The sequence below is a fragment of the Chlorocebus sabaeus genome, chromosome 4 (genome assembly GCF_047675955.1).
Source record: "Chlorocebus sabaeus isolate Y175 chromosome 4, mChlSab1.0.hap1, whole genome shotgun sequence".
NCBI classification, from domain to species: Eukaryota; Metazoa; Chordata; class Mammalia; order Primates; family Cercopithecidae; genus Chlorocebus; species Chlorocebus sabaeus.
Window position 1 is genome coordinate 33,811,324 of NC_132907.1, and position 18,241 is coordinate 33,829,564.

Below are 18,241 nucleotides of genomic sequence, written 5' to 3' on the forward strand. Positions count from 1 at the left end.
CAGTGTGCATGTGTGTGTCCAGGCATACACACGCACCCATGAATATCACGCACATGGGTGGAGAAGGCTAGATAAAGCAGAAGAAGAAAATGGAGGACTCAGGAAAGATTAATACCTTTCAATCATTGTTTTCAGTACACCAAAAATAACTGCTTAATGTTTCCAAGTAAGTGTCAGCATTACACTTCAATTATTCGTTCACTTTTTTATTCACAAATATTTACCGAGCATCAACTATAATATCAGGCACACTTTTTCACCTTCATAGGAAAAATAACTTAAAAAATTACTTTCACTATTTGTGGGAAGGAGGGGAAAAAAGGGGTAAGATTATCAAGTGGACATTAATACAGGAATAAAAAGAGGATTAAAAAGGATGGATACGATATTAGTTTAAATGTGCCAATAAAGACAATAACTGATGATAATACTATTAAATACAATGAGTAGTTAATGGTTTCCAAACATACAGGTATATCTTCAAATTATGTGATCTACATATGACCCTAAGGCAAAGAACATCTTCTAGCGCATGGTCAATCTGTTCTGATGAACAGGTTGCTGGATATATTAATCTCATCTTCAAAGTGGCAGGGGGGAAACAGACTTTGTGCTCTTGGGAGCATTTTGGAAGTATTCCTCCTAACAGGATTTTCTCTCCATTCCAAGCTTGTATTTGACCCAAGTGCCCTGTTTGGAATTCTCCCATCCAACTCATTCAACCCTTGATCATACACAAAGGAAGACTATGGTTTCCAATCTAAGCCACTTCGAGGTCCCTCTCTGATTCCTACTTTATTAATGCTTCTCACACTCTTCTCCAGGTTTGCTGAAACAGATTTTGAAATTTATTAATCCAGCTGGTCATAGCTTAAAATCATAGAGATTTGGCTTTCTATTTCAAAGGTTATCTTTGCAGCAGAAAGCACAGAGAACTGAGTGAGTTACCCACATTTCAGACAACTAGTATCATGACCCTGGGTATTCTGTCACCAGATCAAAGTCTAAGAAAATAGCCCCAAGACTAGTTATTAACTCCCTAAAGCAAGTTAATGTCAGAAGACTCCGGCATTTTACTATACAGAGTCCCTTTCTTATATCAATTTTGGAATTTTAGAATAAAACACGGAAACAATGTTATACAATTATCAGACAAGCTTACAAGCAGCCTCACAAAAGTTCACTTGTTGCAAATCATTTGCCGTCTTGCCTTCCCCTAAAGTATATAGGAGAAAGCTATTTATATAAATTAAAAAATTATCCTTTGTCGGCCGGGTGCAGTGGCTCACGCCTGTAATCCCAGCACTTTGGGAGGCCGAGGCGGGCGGATCACAAGGTTGGGAGATCGAGACCATTCTGGCTAACACAGTGAAACCCCGTCTCTACTAAAAATTACAAAAAAATTAGCCGGGCGTGGTGGTGGGCACCTGTAGTCCCAGCTACTCAGGAGGCAGGAGAATGACATGAACCCGGGAGGTGGAGCTTGCAGTGAGCTGAGATCGCGCCACTGCACTCCAGGCTGGGCGACGGAGTGAGACTCCATCTCAAAAATTAATAAAAATAATAAAAATTTTTTAGAAAGTCATCCTTTAGTACGGCAGTCCCCAACCTTTTTGGCACCAGGGACCGGCTTTGTGGAAGACAAATTTTCCACATATGAGGACTGGGGACAGAGGTGGTGGGTTGGGGGGGTGGCTGCTGGGGCATGCTTTTGGGATGAAACTATTCCAACTCAGATCATTAGGCATTAGATTCTCATAAGGAACATACAATCTCGATCCCTCACATGTGCAGCTCACAATAGGGTGTGTGCTCCTATGAGAATCTAATGCCACTGCTGATCTGACAGGAGGTGGCACTCAGGTGGTAATGCTCACTCGCCTACTGCTCACCTCCTGCTGTGCGCCCTCAGTTCCTAACAGGTCAAGGACTGATACTGGTCCACGGTCCGGGGATGGGGGAACCCCTGCTTTAGTACATGTCTAATAAGAGTACCTATTAAAAGTCTATTGAAGATAGTGGTTATCAAGCATGCATATAGTATTGGAATCCTTTCCTCCAGAATAATCTTGATGAAAACTCTAGTAGTAATGTGGTAAAGTCACACTGCTCTGATTGAGAAGGATCTGCCTCGTGCCTTCAGCACTCTCTTCCCCCTGACCCCAAACCTAGGGACTCTGCAGGGCAGTGTCTGAACACCCCTCTAAGGACAACCATTTCTACCTTCCTTGGGTTTTCCTCCCCCTCATGAGCCTAACGAAGCTTAAATTAACTATGATAGCATTTACAAAGCACCTTGCTTGATATTGGCACATACACAGAGCTGCCTAAGGAGCTGCTTCAGCCTTCCCTTTGCTTCCACTTCTTTCCTTCCTGCTCCTGGCATCCCTGATTCTCTGTGAAGCCCCTGTGAATCCCAGATGGCTTAAAATGAAGCTTCTCAGACCTCGTTAATTTTTGTATGCTGCCACTTCACGGTAAGAAAAGGTGAAAGGAAATTTTCTTCCCCAGCTTGTCTTGCTTCATTTTCACTCTCACTCTCCCCCTCTACCCTACCATGATAGTACTCTCTAGATCCACAGCTTAGTAAGGAGACTTCCCTAGTCAGATTTCCCACTGGTGGATGTTTCTTGAAGGCAAGTGCAGTCAGTACTATCTCTTAGGAAACAGGAAAAGTAGGGAGAGAACTTTTCTAATAATTGTGAGAAAGAAGAGGACACCTTATACCAATGCTATGACATTCCTATTAACTACTAATGTGAGAAGAGTATCTACTGCCAATGGACTAATGCTGTAAGTAGAAAGATGACATAAAAGAGAGTAACTGGAACCCATTCCTGAACAAATAAAGCTACTAACACACAACATATATAAGACAGTAACACTCAAGTGTATTACAATGAGCCGAAAAGAAAAGTGCGTCTTAACTCCTCACCAAATCTCCATGCTCTATGTTTAGCATAAGGTTTCATAAAAACACACAAGGAGGTGAATCTCAAGTGTTGTTACAAATTATCTAATTCTATACAGAAACAGTTTAGACAAAGGATACTACTAAGAATTTCCAATTGGTTAGACAATAGGATCAAGTGACCTGTAAAGTCTCTTTTAATCCTGAGAATCTATTTTTTTAATTTGTATTTTAAAGTTTTTCTCTTTATTTCCACTCTTCCCTATCCAGGGAACTGAATGGATAATTAAACCCTAGCAGCCACGGTCTAGAGGATAGTTGATAGCAGTAACAGCAAGTATTTAGCCTAGGTTTGCCCATACATTCTCTCTTTTGGTTTACTTCTGACCCAAACAAGAGATTACTCTGTTTACTTAAAGAAGCAGAAAATAAACCCCTCTTTTCCACCCCCACAGCAGGGCAGAACTCTGAGGTCTATGACCCAAGAATAGAGTTCTGAGTTTTAAGAGACAGAAAGCAGTAGGAAAGCACAGGGAAAGAAAACAGGCCCCAGTAATGAGGACCTAGAAGCAGATGAGCCTTCTGAGAACAGTGCTGGAGGGAAGCAAAGCCTTCTCAGCAATACAATTGACCAAGCCTCTGTATTTAGAGGAATCTCTCAACGGCACAGACAGAAGCAGAAACTGAGACCAGAGTATACAACCCCATCCCAGCAGGATAGCTTATGTCAAGAAGGGGTCTGCAGAGCCTACAGGGCATATGAGATAAACTGGTGTTGGCAACTCTATGGTCATTATCAGGGCCTAGTTCAGGCCAGGGCAAAGACAATGAGCTAAGGGTCTTCACCAGCTCCTTACCAAAGGGGACTCAAAAATGGGATACAAATTTCACTGTATTCCATCATACAGTAGTACCCCATACTATAGCATGCAGTATCTGTATTTACGATAAGCTGAAGTTTATTATTTAATACAGTTCTCAATCAATGGCATGTATTTGGCTATGGCATCCATGTGCTTGTTTTCTCAAAGAACCTGAAGTTAGAGGGTCCCTGTAAACACGGGTACAAATGGGTGACTAGACTAAGTAAGCTCAGCTGACTATGGCAGTCAGGACTGCGGTACCATGGCTAGGCAGACCAGGCCAGGCAGCTCTTACAGGGTTTATTCCCCACTAGGTGAGCTTCGCTTTGCCCCTGCTCTGCTCCGAGTTAGAGAGACTACCTGGAAGAGAGGCATATAATAGTGTTTAAAAATAAGCTGGCCGGGTGCAGAGGCTCACACATGTAATCCCAACACTTTGGGAGGCTGAGGCAAGCATATCACAAGGTCAGGAGTTCGAGACCAGCCTGGTTAACATAGTGAAATCCCATCTCTACTACTAAAAATACAAAAAACTAGCCAGGCATGGTGACATGCGCCTGTAGTCCCAGCTACCCAGAAGGCTAAGGAAGGAGAATTTTGCTGGAACCTGGGAGGCAGAGATTGCGGTAAGCTGTGATCACACCACTGCACTCCAGCCTAGGCGACAGAGCGAGACTGTCTAATAATAATAATAATAATAATAATAATAATAATAAACTGAGGACATTATCTAGTCTGGTGGTTATGTTTCTGAAGTCACTGGGATTAAATTCCTGCTTTGCTACTGTGACCTCGGGCAAGTTGTCAAGCCTCCTTAAACCTCAGTATTATTGGCTGTAAAATTAGGGCAAATAATTGGACCTATTTCACAGGATTGTTTCAGGGATTAAATAAAACAACACATGCATTAAGTGCTCAGCACAGTTCCTGATAAATAAGTATTGGCAACTATGTTATCATTAGCAGCTAGACTAAAATGAGAAATAAAGCAAAAATCCAGGTTTTATGATACCTATCTACCATCTCCCTTTTTGCTTTTAAGTAACAACACAGAACAGCAAGGTTGGATAGAAAATCTTAACATTTTTGATAATGAATTTGAAGGCTCTCTACTCTCTTCCACAGAGCCCACTGCTGTCTTTGTTCAGGCTGTTTCTTTTTTCTGGAGTATTCACACTACTTTTCCCTGTAACACACCTCCATAAACATCTTATAAAACCATATTAAATTTGGTTTCTACAAACCTTTGTACTAATTTGTAATGAAATTACTCTATAAAAGTTCTCCTTCATCCATTCTTGACTGTTCTTATTTATCATATCTCCTAATGTTTACATCTCTCTACCCCCTCCTGACGACTGCTACTATCACTACCCCAAAATCAAATAACTAATACATCTATTCCTCTAGACATAGCAAGTGCTTCATACACACTGATAGAGAGACCACAGGAAGACCTTTGGAAAGAAGGTTAATAATATAGCACTGACAGTGGTATGTCGTGGGAAAGCTGTACTCTCCTTATGCCCAGGGAAGACAAACAGGTAGATGACAAGCAATCCTGATATGTAGTTCATTAGAATTACATTCTGTACTTCCAGCTATTTGGAAGTTACCAAGTGTGTACTGACATCTTTTTGCTGCAAGGGAGCTCTGGCAATTGCTGTTTTCTTCGTGGTACTAGCAAAGAGGGAACTACGTATATGGGGAACCATTTTGATAAGCTTTGTAGTTCTCAAAAAGAAGCAGTTGTTCCTTAGCCATTAATTCACTACCATCAACTTTAAAATGTGGCAAGCTTGAGTTAGTTTGAATAACTCAACTAAAGTAAGAAGCTCAAAACAGGGATGGGGGTGGTTGGTGGGGGCAGTTATTAAGCCTCCTGCTTTCAAAGATGTAAGACAGCATTCCCCAGAAATTTATCCACAATTACCTATAAAGCAGAGTAAAGCAGAGTCTTTGGAATCTTATTTCTGGTACACAGAGACTGTCCTAAATTACTTAAAAGTATCATTTTGAATGTGTGACTTGAGCATATGTTTTTCTCCTTATTGAAGAATAATGTAGGTGGTTACAGAAAAATCACTATTTGAGTCTGGGATGGAAGATGGAACAGCATTTGGGTCCGCGGAGCAGGTTAATTCAAAAAATACAGTCTCAAAGGGTAGGCTGTGTTCTCTACTGCCGAACGCAGTTAGATTTACTCTAATTCTAAGTGTACTGAATCTGTATACCACTCAATCTATCTAGCACCCTACCAAGGAACATGATAGCTGTTGCTTAATAACAAGTGGTCAAACTAATCATACAATGAAATTCAAACTAGAAAAAAAATCTAACTATGGCTATTTCTGCTCACACAGAAGTAGGTCTCCAGATGAGAAGCCGTGAAAAGAACTCTTGAGAGATGCCACCTTGTTCTCGTGAACTGAATGAGCAAAGCTCAGCGCAGCAAGGCTCTTGCAACGGCAGCCCATCCTCTCCCTAAGAAACAGGATTTATATGCTAGAAAGCAAAGCGTGTGACTCAGCTCTGAGAGAAAGTTAAGTGTTTAAAACTTGGGGAAAAACATATTATGTAACAATTGAAAATAAAAATTTAAGAATATTTCCCTGTGATAAAACTGTAATTAAGTGTTATTTAACTGTTTCCTCTAATGGCATTCATTTTAATTAGGTTTTAATAGACTGGCAGCCACAACCTATAGTTTTATAAAGCAAAGTAAAATTGCAGTCTAGGAATACATTTAAGAAAAGAGAGCCATCAACACAGATGAGAGGTTACAGTATATCCCCTCATCCCTAGACCCCCGCAGTAATTAAGTGTGCTGAACAGACAGCCATTACAGCTAACAGTAGGTGTGCTCACCCCCAATCAGCACTGGGTTGTTCTTTGAAATCCAAAGGTTATTTCTGTGATCTGCTTTCCAGAAAATTTGCATGTCACAGAATAAAGAATGTAATTCAAGAGGTGTGTGTTCTATAGATTCCACTAAATACGTAGCTTCTATCAAACGTACAACCTCTACCATTACAATGGGGCTTTCTATTTTAATATATACCTTTTCTTATAGCTGATTATGATACAACATTACTCATCTTGCGAACACTGGCGTATGTCTGGGAAAATGAACATCATGCAGAGAAAGTAAAATTAATATTTGAAAAACTGACTCATGTACAAGATAAATGTATCTGCAAATGAGATGCAATAAACAGGATCTTAAGAGTATGCATCTGTACCTATTTCATACTACATTATGAAAATCAGGGAGTAAATCACAAAAGTTAACTCATACCAAATGAATGTCATAGGCATTTATATTAGAAAAGAAAAACAGAATAATTAGTCCCTTTGTTAGCTGGAGCATGGGGGGAAGAAATTGGGCCTGTGGCTACCACAAATAAGTTTTCATATATTCACTTGAAAGAAAAAGTTAAAATAAACATTACTTTTACAATTAATTTTGAAACATCAACACTTAAATTTTCATAAATCACATGTAAGCAGGAAATTTTAAATCTTGGGGAGGGGGACACTGGGCTGTATGAAAAAGATTTTGTAATCTTCTGGCTGACAATCTGATGGCTCCAAATCCATCTGCCAAGAAGCAGAGTTACTTGGCTAGCATACTCTCACTTGTACACTTGCATCAGATTAAGGCTTTCATGCCAGGAATCTTTTTTTTTTTTCCTGGTGTACTGGCCACTGCCAGAAATGGACCCAATGAATCCACCACTGCTAAGGAGTTAAGCATCTGAGATTTAATTTAACAGTTTCAGCTTTATTAAGCTGTCACAGAGCGGCCCCACTTTGATAACAGTAGCTGCTCCAATTATGGCTTGGTTTAGGGTTGACAAGTATAATGATTCATTCGTGGCACATGAGAAGCAATAAAAGGTTGTTTTGCATTACAGCTTTAAAAATGTGGGCATTTTTTTCATTTAATTTGTCACTTAGCTTTTGCTAAGAGGACATTTAAATTGCAGTAAAAGGCAAATGGGGCTTTTAGTTTAAATGTAATCCCCATATTTAAATGATCTGTAATGGCGCGGTGTTGGAGTGGGAACACTATTGTCTCACAGTGGGTCCTGATGGTGACATGTGACATTTGTATTCAGGTCCTGTATTATCCATGTGGCTAAAGGGCTTCCAATTTCATTTCACAGCCAGAAGCCTGCAGAAAACACCAATTAACTTGCAGATCCCATTTGCCGACAAAACTCAGCCTCTTCTCAATGTCTGGCATCTGGCAGTGCTCAGCATTTAATTCCAAAGCAGAGCCTTGAAGCAATGTGAGCCCTGTGTAGGGGCACAAAGTCAAATTGCCCCATTTTATTAAGAAGCAAAAGCCTTTCCTTTTGTAGTCCAGAAGCAACTTTTAGTTAATTTTTTGGTGAATGAATATTAAGATGTGATACTTACTGTTACTTCTACGTGAGATTCTTCACAGAATTTAGACCCCATTAAAATGGCAAGTGACCTCTGCTTGCCATCAGAGTACATAGGAGAATTTCTAGCAGTCTAGTAATGATGGGGTGGTGGGTGGGGGGCACACAGGACAAGAGGTTGTGGTCTTTATGCTGGACTGAAATAAAAGAATTTGTATAAAGCCTGGTCCTTAATTAGAAAGTAGTCCATAAGAGGGCATAACTAGAATCAGCTGGTGGAAACTTCCACCTAATAAAAATTTATACTTCTGATTGAGGGTTAAGGTACGTAATTTTCAAAACCCACTTGGAAAAGTGAAATTTGACCATGAATTAAATGTGAACACTGCAAATTTTATTTGACTATACCACCAGTACCTTTTTTGGTAACCAAAAAATTTAGTTGCTATTTTCTTCCTAACCAGTCATTTGTAATTCTAAGTTTCTCTAAGTACCAAAGCTCTGTAAAATTGCATTCATTTAATATTAATTCAATAATTTTTCCTTAAATGATCCCCTTCATTATAGTTTTCTTAATGCTAATCCTGTTTACTTTATAAACCAGCTAACCAATCTAGTCTGTACTACAGAGTTACAAAATTGAAAAAGATTTATTTGAAAAGTAAAACATTCAGGATGTTATGAAAATATTTATTTAAACCATGCATTTTACTTGTGTTCTTTAACCACCACACTGTGCCCCCAAACATCATTCTAATACATTGAAACTATCTATTGTAGTTAGATTGATTTACATTTTGATTGGGGGAAAGGGCATTACTATCATTTCAGGAGACTCAAAGAAAGCAGCAAGATTAAGTTATTACAAGATACTTAAGAAAATTGCCAGGGAAAAAGTCAACAAATATCTAATAGTTCACAAGTAGTGAACTTGTCCACAGTCAACTTCTGAACGCATATCCTATTAATAGGAAAAAGGAAATACTGGTGTCAAATCCTTTACCAACTTGCTGCATAACCCTAGATTATACAGTGTCATGTGTGAAGTCTCCTAACCTCTCTGGACTTGTTTCCTTATCTGTAAAACAGCTAATCTCAAATACCCCTTCCGATTATGATCATTTGGTATCTTCACAGACAACAGCATCTTTTGGTTTAGACTACACCTGGGATCAATCAGCATGATGTGGTCCATCATTAGCCAAGAAAAATTTCACTGAGACTAGGATCTTCTAGTAAATATAGACAACATTACTTCTCATAAAATTAATACAGGCACTGATATATTTGTCAAAATTTCAGGTGTAACTTACAGATTTCTTAATAAAAAGACAAGATAATGAACACATCATTCATTATTTCCTTAGCGGTGAACATTGGGTACCAAGACTCATCCAAACAAAATTCCCAGTATTCTTTTAATGAACATGACTAGTGGATTTCTCATTTTTTTGAACACTTGCTATATTTGTATTTTTAACCACCAGGAATTTAGGAAGCAATAAATATTAGAATTTGCTGTATTTTTCCATTCTGAGGATCAACAGTTCATTTAAATCTATAGCAGCCAAAAATAAAATGAATATCCAAACTAATTTCAACAATTCCACTGTGGGGAGAAGGGCGAAGACTAAATTTTAGCTGAATTGATTACAATATTAATCTAGAAATAAGTAGCCAGCTCTACCATATAAAACTGCTATTTTAAAATAATACAGCTTCCCCCCCACCCCCCAAATACTTAAAGGGAGATTCCTGCACTTAACTTTCCTCGAGATCAGGCAATTTCCCCAAAACTCTGCCAAGGTTGTTTTCTGTAAATGCCAGCCCCAAGTTCTAAATCCTCCTATGCTTCTAACCTATATATTGGCAACATGTTCCATGTATGAGCAGCTCTCTCTTCAGCAATACTACGACCATGTTCTTGAAACATCTGACTATGGTATTTATCCATATGCAAATCAATGGTAATTCGTCGGGAAACATGCTTACCCAGCTCATCCCAGAGCTGCCTGTATTTGTCAGTCATTGCAGTGCCTTGTTGCCGCCAAAGTGACAGGCGAGGGTCAGCCATGAATTGCTCTGTTATCAAGGTCAACATGCGAGCCCCATTGGAGTCCCTCATCTTTAACATCTCCCGCACCTAGTGGGGAAAAACAGACCTTTGGAAAATTGTTCAAAACAAAAACACAACAAAACCCCATAGCAACACAAGAGACAAACCACCACTTTTCTCTGTTTCTCTCTCTCTCTCTGTGTGTGTGTGTGTGTGTGTGTGTGTGTGTGTGTGGTGGGGGATGGGCAGGAGGGGTCAAGCCTTCACACCAGCCCTCTTAAGGAAACAAAATATATAATTTAAAACCATTCCCTACCCTAAATAGCAATTTAATCAAAGAAATGACCATTAATTATTTTGAATTACACTTTAGAATCCGTATGAAGAAAAAATGCTCTCAATTCCAAAAATGTTCTGGTTGGGTCTTACACACTGATTAAGGTGAGTAAATCGTGTTTCCTGTGTCCAGTAGAAACTTCCTTTTTTTTTTTTTTTGAGACGGAGTCTCGCTCTGTCGCCAAGGCTGGAATGCAGTGGCCGGATCTCAGCTCACTGCAAGCTCTGCCTCCCGGGTTTACGCCATTCTCCTGCCTCAGCTTCCCGAGTAGCTGGGACTACAGGCGCCCACCACCTCGCCCAGCTAGTCTTTTTTGTATTTTTTAGTAGAGACGGGGTTTCACTGTGTTAGCCAGGATGGTCTCGATCTCCTGACCTCGTGATCCGCCCGTCTTGGCCTCCCAAAGTGCTGGGATTACAGGCTTGTGCCACCGTGCCCTTCCGAAACTTTCTTTACCAGTTCTCCTTCAAATTATCTCTCTTATCTAAACCAAGTACACTTTGTGATTCAAGATTACACTCCAACAAAGTAGGCATTCATGCTTTGACAAACCACAGAAGTAAAATCTGGCACTGGGAACAGGTATCTGAACCTACCTAGTTTACCAAAACAGGTTTAAGCAAAGTGCTGCTGTTTCCTTGCATAAAATGAGATGCCATAATTCTAGTAAGATGCCATAACTTTGCTAGCCTAAAGAAATACAATACCAAAACAAACATGACAAATAGTATGGCACCTTCCTGACTCTCCAACTGATTATACTTACCATCAGAGAAGCAGAGCCTAATGCAGAGTCCACTGAGAACTCAAGAAATATTCTAAGTAGATCTGATAATGTGTATAATAATAACACTTGGCCTTTAGTTTTTTTAGGAACAGCTTTGTTGAGACTTAATTCATATACCATACAATTCACCAATTTAAACTGTACAATTCAAAGGTTTTTCGTATATTCACAGTTGTGCAAGTCCTTCAATTTTTGAGATAAATCAGTAATTGCATAAAGGTTCTCTCTCACTTAATTTTTTTTATATAAAGAGCAGCAGCATACTTCTATTGCAATGGTAAAAGAAAATTGACAGAGCTGTTAAGTTCAAGAACTCTCTTGCTCTATATGGGTGATCCACGAAGCAGAATAATAACCACAGATCTAATAAGTTAACTTTGCCTCTCAAGTTGGAACTTTAAGCTTTGTCCATTACTCTTGTGCTACATTTCCCAAATAAAAGAAAAGAAAAAAGAAACACAAGGGTAAACCTCTCTGCAGGAAGCCCTAAATGAATCCATCCACTCCAAAAATGTGTACTGCTAAGTATTCAATAAGTAAGAATCTCAGCTGTAATTTCCCTGTAAGAAATTACTGGAGCAAGGTCACGAGCAGTAGAAAAGATGGGGTGGTTGATCCTTCTTTCAGGACTCTATGTGAAAGGCAAGGAAAGGAGAAAATAGTAGATCCTCAATAAAGCAGCCCAAATCTAAAATAGATCCTGCCTGATGTCTGTACCCTCAAGAAATGGAACTTCCTCACCTACTTTAGAATTTGAGCTTTATAAAGAACTCAAAAGCACTTCTACCCTGAATCACAAAGGTTGTGCTTCCAGGAGCGTTACTTCAGTATTCCTATAAAGGAGTTTGTTCCTAATATCAAAGTACTAAAAACTCATTAACAGGTGAAGATGGACGAAGAAAAGGAGTTGCCATTTTTTGGATACAATGTTAAAGAATTTTACATTTATACTTACTGTTTAATTTTCATAACCATGTAAAATAGGCCAGATTATAATCCCCATTTTATTAATTATAAGACCAAGCCTCAGAGAAGTAAAATAACTTGCCCAATGGACAAGGGGAACAGCTTGGATCAGAACCTGTATCTGTCTTAACTTCAAGTTATGCTAATTCCAAAATTAGAGGTTGCTATTACTTCACATGGCATACATAATGTGTATATAATATACAGGGATAAAAAGAACAACTGCAGATCAGTCTAATAATACATCTTTCAAACTGTTTCTAACATAAGAATATATGAAATACTTCCTGTGCGTCTAAATATACTAAACCTTTTACATTATTAGTATTGTGGATTTGATTTAATGTTAATTTTTTTTCTGGTAGATTTCTAACCTATTATGCAGCAACAGCAATGAAAATAAACACTTTACTCTTAAGTATATAAAACAGAACTCTCTATGTAACCAGCACTCATGTACATCTATAGCTTAATGGTAATTAATTTTCAGACTGTTGACATGGAGGCATGACATGAGTTTGAAGTGCCTGTGAATCACCAAAGAATGCTTAAATTATGTGTAAAGTAATATTAGAGTTAAATGTATTTTATTGTAATCTAATTCTGGGGAAACTGTCAATCTACATATGGTATACAGGATAAATCTTTACAAGCATGGTATTGATTAAGCAGAATACACTATTCCTGGCTATACCCAGTAACAGGGTTTACTCTAATTCTTTTGGACTAAAAAAAAAAAACAAAAAAACCCAAAACCTTTTAATTATAACAAGTATTAGAGAAGATATCCGACAAAAGCATCAACGAACAGTTATCTGTTCCCTTAAAACCAACTTTAATACATTAATCATAATGATGACTATACCCCTCAATGAAAATATACTGATTTAATATCATTCAAAAAGCATTTTATTCAGTATTTACAAATCTGTGTATGATACTGAAACTTCTGTATAAAGCAAAACACACAGCTTCCGCTCACAAGGAACTTATGACCAAGATAATTTAAATTCTTGAGACATCAATTTTTAATGATGGAGATGAACAGCAGACAGCATCATTTAACACCATTATCACAATGATTTTAGGAAATATGTTATTATTAACTAATTTTCTAGATGAGAAAATTAACAAACAATTTGCCAAGGTTTATATACTTAGAAAGATCTAGAACTTGGATTTAAACTGAGATCTATCTGACTCTAAAACTCAAGCTCTTGAAATTAACTTATAGACACTGACATTATTAAACTAAATAAAGCACATTTTAGGGATTATAAAACTATCTTCTCTTGGGAAAATCAACTAGAAAGGGAAAAACTTGAAAAAATGGCATTTTGAATAACACTGTTAATTATTTTGCTTTTATTATTGTAAGAGGTTTTTCAAAACTGTATAAATTATCACCATTTTATTGATAGGAACTGAGAGAGACAAAAATGTCCCACATCTTGTCTAAGATCACCTAAGGGAAAAAAAAGCTTGCATTACAATACAAAAGTTTCTATTGGTCAACTAACTTAGACCCTGTTCTTTAATTTTTAAAAGAGACTTTATCCTATTGTAGACATGATCATATTTAGATAGTCCCTATATATGTATATATTTAGAATATTTCTTTAGAAATAGACAATCATACCTTTGCAAAGAGCAAATTAAGCTGCTTCCCTGATCCGTGGTACCCGCCCTGGGAAAGGAACAGTTTAACCTGTTCTTGAACCTGCTCTTCATCTAAGTGCCAGCAGTTTTCATCATCTATACTAGCACCTGCTGTTGGATCGGGAGCACCTAGAAATAGAAAGAAAAATAATAACACACAGGCTAGATAAAAACTCTGTGCTAGAAGGATTAAGACTCTTTTTGCCTACTTTTTAATTCAATCTCAATTTCAATTATACATACAAATTTATGACAAAGTAAATACAAGGATCACTCTCATTTCCAGAACTCTCCTGATTTGTGCTAAGCCAAATGCAGATTACTTTAGAACTGAGATATTCCTATTTTTTAGGTTCAGAGACTATTATCTTTGGAGATGAGTTTATAGGTTCTCTAAAAAATCAAATTCACAAAAGTATTTCATTGTAAATACATGATGTTTATAAAGCTGTGTAGGCCACGCTGGAAAAAATGTTTTTCAAAGACTTTAGAAAAATATGAGACAAGTTAACTCAGCAGAGTATTTCTCTCTTTACTATGTTAATTCAATAAGTTTTCACCATTATCTGCTGCTGTATAAACTACATGCTGACGTAAGTCTTTAGTTGCAGAAAACCGAAGATTAAAAAGGGAAATCAAGCCACATGGGAACAGGCAGTGCAGCTGTTGTATTAACCAGGTTGTAGTATCACCTTGCCAAACTGCATAAATATTTTATTGCTGAAGTACACACAAAGATAACATCTATGTAATAAGCCCTGTGTGTAAAGACTACCTTAGAAATTTAAAAACTACCCAGATATTTAGGCAGGTAGATTGTTTCATTATTTGCCAATAAAATAAAATGGTATTTTAAGGTCTAAGTTTCAAAAGTAATATATAAAAAATTTAGATCTAAAAATCATTCATCCTCAGTGTTTCATCTGCTTATCAACCCTTTAAAAAAATACATCTGTAGGTGTGGTTTTGTATTACTTTTCCTGTCTTCTCATGATCTAAAGCAGACTCAATTAACCAAAGAAATAATCACTAGCATCTGCTTAGAACCAGGGTCTACTAGTCCCTAGTAGAGGAAGGCAGTGGGTCCCTGAGTCTGCCTGCAAAAGTCTATGTTCATTCATTCATTCAGCCAGTCAACACATTTACTGAGTGCCTGACTCAGTGCCAGCCTCTCTGCTAGACTTGGGGATAGAATAGTGTACAAAATAGACAGAATTCCTGTCCTCACTGAATCTATAACCTAGTTCAGAGGCTTTCAAATTTTGCTGAACAAGACCCCACAATAAGAAATATATTTTACATCATGCCTAATGTTTATGTGTCTGTGTGTTTACATAATTAATCTGCAAAAATTTGATGAAAGAAAGTGTCCTTACTATAAGCAGAGGCTCAATATTTTCTACTCTATTTCATTTTTTAAAGATGGCTTGTCACAATTTTTAAAACTGATTTTACAACCTATAACGGGGTGGCCACCCACTATTTGAAAAACACTCTTTTAAGTTTTTGACATAAATATCAATCTAATAATCATATATACAAATGTATAATAAATGGTAATAACTGCTCAGAGGAACAGGGCAGGGTGATGGAATACTATCATTAGAGAATTCTGGCTTTGGATTGCTAGGGTAAGCATACCTTGATGAAATGGCACTGAGGTGAGACCTGCCTTAAGTGGATTAAAAGCTAATTAAAAATGAACTAAAGGTCAGGAAAGGAGGGAAGGGTCTGCATGTGAGAAGAACTTGAGCATAACCCTTAGGCAGGAAAAAACATGGTGCATGGAAGAAATAAAAGGCACTCTATGCAACCCAAAGACAGAAGATGAGAGGAAGAGTAATACAAGATAATCCTCGAGAAAAGAAGCAGGGTCAACTGAGTGCCTTCGTTGGCGAGGAGCTTAGTTTTTTTCCCTGAGAGTAATGAATGGGAATTCATGACAAGTTATCAAAATGGAAGAAAGAAAAACTCTAAATAATAAAAGATGTTTTGTCCTGATATGCATCAGTTTCAACATTCCTACCAAGAAATATTATGCAGCCATAAAAATGAATGTGGAGCTTCTCTATGCATTACAATGGAAAGATATCCAGGACACACTGTTGATTGAAAAAAAATCAAGGAGAATAAAAATATACACAGTATACCACTTTTCAGGCAATTAATAATGTTTATACTAGATAGACTAACCAAGAAAAGGAGAAGAACCAAATAAATAAAATCAGAAATGAAAACAGAGGCATTAAAATTGATACCACAGAAATAAAGAAGATGATCAGAGACCTATTATGAACAACTATATGCCCCAAAACTAGAAAACCTAGAAGAAACAGAAAAGCCTGAGCAGACCAGTAATGAGTAGCAAGACTGAATCAGTAATAAAGAATCTCTCAGCAAAGAAAAGCCCAGGATCAGATGGATTTACAGCCTAATTTTACCAAACGTAGGAAGAACTAATACGAATTGTCTTGAAACTGTTCCAAAAAATCAGAAGACAGAATCCTCCCTAACTCATTATACAAGGCTAATGTCAGTATGGTACCAAAACTAGACAAGGACACAAGCCAAAAAGAAAACTACAGACCAACATCCATGATGAACATAGACATAAAACTCTTTAAATACTAGCAAATCCAATCCCACAGTGTGTCAGAAAGATTATACACCATGATCAAATGGATTTTACACCAGGGATGCAAGGATTGTTCAACATGCAAATCAAGAAATGTGATACCAGAATAAAAAACAAAAAACATATGATTATCTCAATAGACACAGAAAAAGCGTTTGTAAAATGCAGCATCTTGTCATGATACAAAATTTTCAGCAAACTAGGCATAAAAGGAACATATCCCAAAATAATAAAGGCCATATACGAAATACCCACAGTCAACATCATACTGAATGGGGAAAGGTTGAAAGCATTCTAAGAACTGGAACAAGACAAGAATGCCCATTTTCACCACTCATATTCAACATAATGCTGGAAGTCCTTGTCAGAGTAATCAGTCACAAGAAGTAAATAAAAGGCATCCAAATTAGAAAAGAAGTCGTCAAATTATCCCTGTTCACGGATCATACATTCTTCCATCTAGAAAAACGTGAAGACTCCACCAAAAAGTGATTCAATTTGATAAACGAATTCAGTAAAGTTGCAGGATGCAAAATCAACATACAAAAAGTGTGTTTCTATATGCCAATAACAATCTACCTAAGAACCAAATCCTACTTACAATAAGTACCAAATAACAAAATAAAATACTTAAGAATATATTTAACCAAGGAGGTAAAATATTTCTACAAAAAAACTATAAAACAGTGATGAATGAAGTTAAAGATGACACAACTGGAAAAATATCCCATACTTATGGATCAGAAGAATTAATATAAGTAAGATGACCCTATTGCCCAAAGCAATCCACAGATTCAAAGCAATCCTTATCCAAATATTGACATTTTTCACAGAATTAGAACAAACAATCCTAAAATTCATATGGAACGAAAGAAAGAGCCCAAATAGCCAAAGCAATCCAAATAAATAAAAAGAACAAAGCTGAAGCATCGTATTACCTGGCTGCAAATTATATTACAAGTCTATAGTAACCAAAACAGCCTGGTGCTAGTATAAAAATAGACACATAGACCAATGAAACATAACAGAGAACTCAGAAATAAAGCCACACATTTACAACCAACTGATCTTCCACAAAATTCACAAGAATATACACTAGGGAAAGGACACCCTTTTCAATAAATGGTGTCCTTTTTGGAAATAAAATTTCAAAAAATTGCATAGCCACATGCAGAAGACCAAAGTTGGACTCCTATGTCTCATCATAAAATGTAAGACCTGTAACTATAAAAATACTAGAAGAAAACCTAGGGAAAATTCTCCTGGACACTGGTCTAGGCAAAGCATTTATGACAAAGACCTCAAAAGCACAGAAACAAAAATAGAGAAATGGGACATAATGAAACTAAAAAGCTTCTGTACAGCAAAGGAAATAACAGAGTGTAGAGATAACCTGCAGAATGGAAGAAAATATTTGCAAACTATTCACCTGACAAGGAACAAAATCCAGAATTTACAAGGAAATCAAACAACCTAACAACAACAACAACAAAGCCCACAAATAATCCCATTAAAAAGTGAGCAAAGGACATGAGACATTTTTCAAAAGAAGACCATCACTAACCATGAGACAAGTGCAAGTCAAAACCACAATGAGATATCATCTTAAACCAGTCAGAACTGCTATTATTAAAAA

The 18,241-nt window shown here is 37.3% G+C and overlaps 1 protein-coding gene across 1 annotated transcript in view; it reads right to left on the minus strand.

Annotated features, from left to right (window-relative positions):
- ZSWIM6 (zinc finger SWIM-type containing 6) overlaps positions 1-18,241 on the minus strand; it is a 217,391-nt gene that overhangs the window by 42,827 nt on the left and 156,323 nt on the right. The window contains exons 3-4 of the mRNA XM_007973572.3: positions 13,951-14,099; positions 10,158-10,308 (exon numbers count right to left, since the gene is read on the minus strand). Of these exons, the coding sequence (XP_007971763.3) occupies positions 10,158-10,308; positions 13,951-14,099 (300 nt within the window). The remainder of the gene's footprint in view (positions 1-10,157; positions 10,309-13,950; positions 14,100-18,241) is intronic.